Source organism: Neopelma chrysocephalum, unplaced genomic scaffold (assembly GCF_003984885.1).
Source record: "Neopelma chrysocephalum unplaced genomic scaffold, ASM398488v2 Primary Assembly neopelma1_99878, whole genome shotgun sequence".
NCBI classification, from domain to species: domain Eukaryota; kingdom Metazoa; phylum Chordata; class Aves; order Passeriformes; family Pipridae; genus Neopelma; species Neopelma chrysocephalum.
In genome coordinates, this window is record NW_020926520.1 from 1 (window position 1) to 7,144 (window position 7,144).

The window sequence follows — 7,144 nt, forward strand, 5'->3', positions numbered from 1 at the left end:
TGGGGTCATGGGGGGACATTGGGAGACATGGGAGGTCACTGGGGTCATGGGGGGACATTGGGACATGGGGGACATGGGGACAGATGGGGGACATTGAGGAAATGGGGGGTCACTGGGGTCATGGGGGGACATTGGGACATGGGGGACATGGGGACAGATGGGGGACATTGAGGACATGGGGGGTCACTGGGGACATGGGGGGACATGGGGACATGGCTGAGGAAGGACCCCCTGTTCCCCTAGGCCTGGACAGATGAAGGTCCCCCCTGTCCTCCTGCTCCTCCTGCTTGGCCTCACAGAGCAATGGGGACCCTTGGGGACATCAGGGACTCCCGTGGGACCATCGGGTGAGTTTGGGGTCCCAGGCCTAGAGTGGGGAGGTACCAGGCCCATAACTGTAAGATCCTGGGGTGACACTGGGGGTCCAAGGCCCAAACTGGGAGGTCCCTGACCCAAATTGGGAGGTTCCAGTCCCACAGTATGAGGTCCCAGGCCCATCTTGGGAGGTCCCTGTCCCATTCTGGAAGGTCCCAGTTCTATCCTCGGAGATTCTAAGGTGACAACTGGGGATCCCAGGCCTATACTGGGAGGTTCTGGGGTGACAACTGGGGGTCGCAGGCCCACAATGGGAGGTCCCAGGGTGACACTGGGAGGTTTGAGTTTCACACCAGGAGGTCCCAGCTCCATACTGGGGGTCCCAGGCCCATCCTGGGGTGCCCCAGTTCATCCTGGGCAGTGTCAGGGGTCCCTGACTGTGGTGTGTCCCCAGGGGGAGTCCTGTACCCCTTCGGGCCGGGCGTGGGGGATGAGCCTACCCCCCACGAGGACGACGGGACGAGCCCCGAGATCTTTCTGTGGCAAAACTTCTCCTTCTTCGGGAGCGGCCACCGCTCTTGCTACGTGGGTCACGTGACTGGAGGGACACAGGGGGGACATGGAGGGTGGGACTGGGAGATGACAGCAGGAGGGGGGGATGGCAAGTGGGATGGGGGCCACCAGAGTTGGTGGCACCTCCTTTCTTGGCCACATGGGTGAGTGGAGACCCCTGGGGACATGGGGGACACTTGCAGGACCCCCAGGCGGTTTTGGGGTCCCAGGCCCATCCTGGGAGGTTCTGGGGTGACACTGGGGGTCCCAGGCCCATCCTGGGGGGTCCCAGTCCCATACTGGAAGATCCTAGCTCCATATGGGGAGGCTCTGGGGTGACACTTGGGGTCCCAGGCCCATTCTGGGATGTTCTGGGGTTACACCTGGTTTGGGGTCACTGTGACTGGCAGTGTCATAACTGGGACCGCTGGGGGGTCACTGGTGGGTGCCCCCCAGGTGTCCCACAGGTGCCCTTTGCCCCCAGGTGAACAACAATGGGGTGGTGTCGTTCGGGACGAGGGTCCCTGAGTTCACCCCCCAGCCCTTCCCGCTGCCCGGCCACCGCCCCTTCGTGGCTCCGTACTGGGCCGACGTGGACACACGGCTGGGGGGGGACGTCTGGTACCGCCAGAGCCGTGACCCTGAGCTGCTGGAGCGCCTGGCACAGGACCTGGCACCCACTGTGCCCCCAGGGGACCCCCCACCGCGCCCCACTTGGGCCCTCGTGGCCACCTGGGACCGTGTGGCCTATTTTGGGGCTGCCTCGGACAAGGTGGGACACAGGGGACAAGGAGGGGAGGGGGCTCAAGTGGCTTGGCCTTCAAGCGAGGTGTCCCCAGCCACAGTGGCCCCAACCATAGTGGCCCCAGCCATGGTGTCCCCAACTTTCTGGGGGACACAGGGCTGGGGACACAGCTGGGGGTGGCAGTGCCAGGGTGACACGGTGACAACGTCCTCCCCCAGGTGAACACTTTCCAGGCTGTGCTGGCCTCCGACGGTGTCACCTGCTTTGTCCTGCTCAACTACGGGGACTTGCAGTGGACAACAGGCATTGCCAACATGGGGGACCCCCACACTGGGCTGGGGGGCATCCCCGCACAGGTGGGGACACGGGGACACCCCCAGGGACCCCCACACTGGGCTAGGGGGGTTCTGGGATGGGGGGGTAAGGAGTTCTGAGGGGGAATTAAGGGGATTTGAGGTGAAATCAGGGATTTTAGGTGGACATAGGGTCATTTTAGGTGAAATCGGAGATTTTAGGTGGAATTAAGGGAATTTTGGGTGGAATTAAGGGGATTTGGGGAGAAATTGTGCATTTTAAGTGAAATTAGAGGGATTTTAGGTGCAATTAAGGGAATTTTGGGTGGAACGAGTGGATTTGGGGTGAAATAAATCTCCTTTTGGGTAAAATTGCGGGAACTGGAGCAGAACTGCCCCCCTCACCACCCACCCTGTCCTGTCCCCCCCTGTGTGTCCCCCCATATGCCCCCCAGGCCGGGTTTAACAGCGGGGATGACGTGCACTACTACAACGTGCCAGGGTCCCGCACACCCGCTGTGCAGACCCTCGGCCACCGGAGCAACCTGGGGGTCCCGGGGCGCTGGGCCTTCCGCGTCGACCACTTCGAGGCCACTGAGGGGCCCCTCGAGATGCCCTCAAAGACCCCCGGGACTCCCTCAGTGCCCCCCGAGTCCCGCAGGACCACGGCAGAGCGGGTGTACAACTGCGGGTTGTGAGCAGGTGACACCGGGGGCACTGGGGAGGGGGCTGTGCCCGCACACCTGGGGCACCTGAGACCCCTCCCCTCAGCCCCCCTGGAGGCCACGTGGTGATGGGAACACCAATAAACACCTGTTGAGCAACACCTGTGTGCAGGTGTGTGTGCACACCTGTGGGGGCGGGGACACGTGGGACACCTGTGCCTGTCCCCTCCTGGGCCTGTGAAGGGAACAGACCGGGGAGGAGAGGGGGGATGACAACACCTGGGTGGTACACAGGTGTGACAGACACACACCTGGACAAACATCTGGGTGTGACAGACACACACCTGGATCCCATATGGGTGTGACAGACACGTGATCTGAGGGTGGTTTGGGGGGTCCCTGAGCTGATTTTAGAAGGGGCTAGCAGAGTCCTTTAGGATGGGGAGCTGGTTTTGGGGGGTCTGAAGGGGTCCCTGGGCTGGTTTAGGGGGTTTCTGGGGGGTCCTTGGCAGGGATTCCCTAAGCTGGTTTAGGGGGGCTGGGGCTCCCTGGGATGGGGGGCTAGAGGGGTTCTTGGGCTTGTTTAGGGGGACTAGAGGGGTCCCTGGGCTGCTTCGGGGGGGGCTGGAAGGGTCTCTGGTTGGTTCAGGGGTGCCTGGGGGGGTCCCTGGGCTGGTATTCCTGGAAAACAGGTGGCTTGAGCCCCAACCATCCCAGTCACTCCCAGGGCAGCAGGATATGGTGGAGTTTGAGACCCCCCCAACCATTCCCATCACTCCCATGGCAACGGGATATGGTGGAATCAGAGACCCCTGGCACCAGGGGACCCCCCCAACATCCCTACAATTGGGGGGGAGCCCATCCTGGCACTGGGATGGGTGTTTCCATGGCAACTGGGATCCCCTTTTTTTCCATGAAACTCCCAAAAAACCCCAGAACTCACCATGCTGATTCCTCACTGTGCAGTGCTGGGATTCAGGATACAGGAGAGTGGGATTTAGGGGGGATTTGGCAGGAATTTCATCACCAGTCAAGTGATACTGGTTTATTAATTAGCAATTAATATCTGGTGCTAATTAGCAGAGTTCTGGGAGTTTCCAGTGACACCAGGTCTGTCCCAGCTACGGTTGGTAACAAGGTGGTAACAAAAGTTACTGGAAAACACTGGGATGAGGTGGAAAACCATCAGGATGAGGCAAAAAGCCACTGGGATAACAGGAAAAACACCAAAATGAGGTCAAGACCCACTTGGATGAGGTGGAAGAACACCAGGATGAGGTGGAAAAATACTGGGATGAGGTGGGAAAAGACCACAATAAGGTGGAAAACCACCAAAATGAGGTGGAGAAGCACCAGGATGAAGTGGAAAAATACTAGAAGGACACTGGGATAAGGCAGAAAAAAACACTGTCATGGGGGAAAAGCAGCAGGATAAAGCAGAAAAACACCAAAGGAGGTGGAAAAACACTAGGATGAGGTGGAAAGACAATGGGTTTAGAGGAAAAACACCGGGATGAGGCAGAAAACACCAGGATGAGGTAGAGAAACAGTGAGATGAGGCGGTAAACCACCAAAATTAGATTGAAAAACACTGGGATAAGGTGAAAAACACTGAAATGAGGTGGAATACACACAAATTCTTTGAGGAAGGAGGCACTGAGGCACCTTCTCCAGGCTGAAGGCTCCAAGCTCTTCCCCAGCTACAAGGAGAAGTAATCCAGGGCTCCGTGTCCGTAGGGGTTGGAAGTCCAGACGATGTCGGCTCTCCCGAAGCTCTCCAGCATCCGGCCCAGCTCTGCACTCACTGCTCCCAAACATTCCCTGCCCAGCTGCTCCTCCAAAATCCAGCCAGGATCCAGCCCTGACTTGTAGCAATCCACAGGGATAGGATACACGACCAGGCGGAGATCTGGCAGGACCACAGTTTTCCATAATAAATCCTTGAGCCCCGCCGTGGAGAAGGAATTCCCAAAGAGTCCGAGGGAGCGGAGGCAGGAGCAGTGCCGGAGTGACGCCAGCAGGGCACCCAGGTGTGAGTCCGTCAGCCGGCATTCCATGAGGTCCAGGTGGAGCAGGGAAGCCGAGGTTTTCTCTAGGAGATGCTGAAGGGGTTGGAGAAGAGTTTGGGAGAAATCATGGCCGCTCAGATCCAACCTTTTCAGGGCCGGAGCGTGGAAGCTTTGGGAGAGGAAGGCGAAGTCAGCGGGAAGGAGGGAGCAGAAGGCCAGTTCCAAGCTTTCCAATGGAGCCTCGAGTTCGCTGCCAGGATGAAAAAGGAGATGTGACCCCATGGTGACATCATGGAGCTGGGAGGGATGCGCCAATAGATCAAACCCTCCATGAAACCTTGAAATGTTGGAATGGCTCCCAAATTCCTGGGGGAACTGCAGGACAAACAAGACCCATGATTCCCTTCATGATCATGGAATCATGGAAATCACTGAGGTTGGAAAAGAGCTCCAAGACTATCAAATTCAACCTTTGAGAATCGTGGGATTATGGGATTCCGGAGTCATGAGATCAGGGAGCCTTGGAATTGTGGAATCATAGAGTCATGGGATCACGGAGTTACAAGGCCACGGAATTGTGGGGTCATGGAGTTATGGAATTATTGGGTTATGGGATTACAGAATTATGGAATCATGGAATCATGGGGTGATGGGATTATAGAGTCATGGAGCCAGCCAGGAGCACCTGGCGCTGGTGGAGCTCTGGGATGCAGTGCTTGCTGTCCTCTGGAAACAGGGAATCAGGGAATTCTGGGATCACGGAGTCAAGGAGGCATTAAGGTTGGAAAATGCCTTCAAGATGGTCAAGTTCAACCTTTGAGAATCCTGGAGTCAAGGAATTATGGGATCGTGGTGTCATGAAATCATGGAATTACAGGATAATGGAATCATGGGAGCATGGAGTCATGGAGTATTGGGATAACAAAATCACAGAATCATGGGGTCACTAAGGTTGGAAAAGATGTCTAACACCACCAAGTCCAACCTTTGCAAATCCTCACTGAGCACAGGAAGAATGCAGTTGGGAGTCTGCTCCAGCAAGAACTTACCAGAGAATGTGCCTCAAACTCCCAGAGAGCCTGGAGGATCCCAGGTTGAGCTCCCTGAGGCTCTGCAGCTTTCCCAGCTCCCTGGCCAGACAGTGGATTCCCACCACTGACTCTGGCGTTGGCCGCCGCACGTCGACATTGCTGTAGGGAAGTCGGAGGCTTCGGAGATCCAGGAATCGGGAGAGATGTGGCAAAACCAGGGAGAGACCCCCCAGTCCGAGGTTGTTGAAGCGAAGCTCCACTCTCCTTACGCCAGAGGGATCCAGGGATTTCAGCAGACTCACAATTCCAGCCAGGCAGAGCTCCTCGGCTTGGAACTCTCGGCACTTGAGGCGCAGTGGGCCGGTGTTCCCAGTTTGGAGTGCGTCCCACAGGATCCCATAGGATGTTCCATTGACGAAGAGATCGGCGTGGATGTCAATGAATCGCGGAGCTGCTGTGGTGCCAGAATGGCCCTTGTGGCTCCTGGATCCGCATTTCTGGAGTTCCCGCTGGTGTTTGGAGACCTCCACGCAAGCCTTGGCCAGGGCCACAGTGCCAGACCAGACACTCATCCCTTCCGGAGCACGGCCAGTGGCACCATCCCGGAGTCCTGTCATGTCCAGCACACGGAGACGGCACTGGCTGGGCCAGGAAATGGGAAAAACAGGAATAAACAAGCAGGGAAAAACCACAGAAGTGGGTTCTGTGTATCCTGGAATTCCCAAGATTCACCTGGAATCATGGCCTGCTTCCTCCAGATCCTGCCGGAGCTGCTTCACCACGGCCAGGATGACAGACTGGATGCAGAGCTTGGAGGGATAATCCTGGAGCAGCTTCCGGCCCCCCACAATCTGCTGGAAGTTGAGGACTGGGAATGGCCACTGGGCCACCAAATCCTGCAGGACCAGGGGTCTCCTATCCAGGAACGCGGCTTGGAAGAGGACGGGATAGAGCTGGGCGGGGACAGTGGGAAGGGGGCGGTGGGCGACGAGCCGGCGGGCAGAGAGGAAGAGTAGGGAATCCATGAATCCAGGGGGGCTGCAGGATTTGAGGGGGGCACAGGTGAGGTTGGGGGACCCCCAGGATGGCCCTGGGGTGAGGGGTGGGTTGGGAGAATCCCAGGGAAGCCTCAAATCCAGGGATATCCCAGCAAAAAGGGATCTTGTGGGAGGAGAGGGAGAGGCAAAGGGGATGTTGGGGTGGGACCCCCAAGGAAGCCCCCCCCAAAAAAGGGCGTCCCAAAGCTGCCAAAAACCCCCAAACCACCCCAAGTAATCCCCCCAGTCCACCCCAACCAGTCCAGGGTCTCCCCCTCTCCAGCACCCCTAAACCAGCCCCTCCACCCCAAGGACCCCCCAAACCACGCCAAGGACCCCTCCCTCAGTACCCCCAAACAAGCCCTCCCACTCCAGGACCTCCCCAAGGACCCCAAAACCAATCCAGGGACGCCCACTCATCCCCCCAAACCAGCCGAGGCATTCTCCCAGCCCCCCTAAATCAACCCAGGGCCTCTCCCAAGACCCCCCACCCCAAG

General features: G+C 58.0%; 3 protein-coding genes across 4 annotated transcripts; 2 read left to right on the forward strand and 1 right to left on the reverse strand.

The window, feature by feature from the left end:
• The first annotated feature begins 165 nt into the window (after positions 1–165).
• On the forward strand, positions 166–1,834 carry LOC113962050 (sushi, nidogen and EGF-like domain-containing protein 1). The gene is made up of 4 exons (XM_027672860.1): positions 166–347; positions 770–900; positions 1,352–1,639; positions 1,796–1,834. The coding sequence occupies exons 1-4, from the start codon at positions 254–256 to the stop codon at positions 1,832–1,834; spliced, it is 552 nt and encodes a 183-aa protein (XP_027528661.1). The 5' UTR covers positions 166–253.
• On the forward strand, positions 1,732–2,627 carry LOC113962048 (sushi, nidogen and EGF-like domain-containing protein 1). The gene is made up of 2 exons (XM_027672857.1): positions 1,732–1,968; positions 2,361–2,627. Exons 1-2 carry the CDS (start codon positions 1,927–1,929, stop codon positions 2,601–2,603), a joined length of 285 nt encoding a protein of 94 aa, XP_027528658.1. The 5' UTR covers positions 1,732–1,926; the 3' UTR covers positions 2,604–2,627.
• A 952-nt stretch (positions 2,628–3,579) lies between these two features.
• On the reverse strand, positions 3,580–6,834 carry LOC113962049 (leucine-rich repeat-containing protein 14-like). 2 transcript variants are annotated; one of them, XR_003532434.1, is made up of 4 exons: positions 6,343–6,682; positions 5,629–6,252; positions 4,203–4,829; positions 3,580–3,817 (listed from the first exon to the last, which is right to left on the reverse strand). XR_003532434.1 is itself a non-coding variant. In XM_027672858.1 (3 exons), exons 1-3 carry the CDS (start codon positions 6,633–6,635, stop codon positions 4,271–4,273), a joined length of 1,476 nt encoding a protein of 491 aa, XP_027528659.1. In that variant the 5' UTR covers positions 6,636–6,834; the 3' UTR covers positions 3,580–4,270. The 2 variants fall into 2 exon arrangements, 1 of the variants encoding a protein (XP_027528659.1); XM_027672858.1 differs by having other exon boundaries at positions 3,580–4,829; positions 6,343–6,834.
• Positions 6,835–7,144: the final 310 nt, after the last annotated feature.

Coding starts and splice junctions, on each gene's coding strand:
- LOC113962050 (XM_027672860.1), top strand. CDS start 254: ATGAAGGTCCCCCCTGTCCTCCTGCTCCTCCTGCTTGGCCTCACAGAG. Junction 901..1,351: donor GCGGCCACCGCTCTTGCTAC/GTGGGTCACGTG, acceptor CTTTGCCCCCAG/GTGAACAACAATGGGGTGGT. Junction 1,640..1,795: donor TTGGGGCTGCCTCGGACAAG/GTGGGACACAGG, acceptor TGGGGGTGGCAG/TGCCAGGGTGACACGGTGAC.
- LOC113962048 (XM_027672857.1), top strand. CDS start 1,927: ATGGGGGACCCCCACACTGGGCTGGGGGGCATCCCCGCACAG. Junction 1,969..2,360: donor TGGGGGGCATCCCCGCACAG/GTGGGGACACGG, acceptor TATGCCCCCCAG/GCCGGGTTTAACAGCGGGGA.
- LOC113962049 (XM_027672858.1), bottom strand. CDS start 6,635: ATGGATTCCCTACTCTTCCTCTCTGCCCGCCGGCTCGTCGCCCACCGC. Junction 6,253..6,342: donor GAAGCAGGCCATGATTCCAG/GTGAATCTTGGG, acceptor TTCCTGGCCCAG/CCAGTGCCGTCTCCGTGTGC. Junction 4,830..5,628: donor AGTTTGAGGCACATTCTCTG/GTAAGTTCTTGC, acceptor TCATCCTGGCAG/CGAACTCGAGGCTCCATTGG.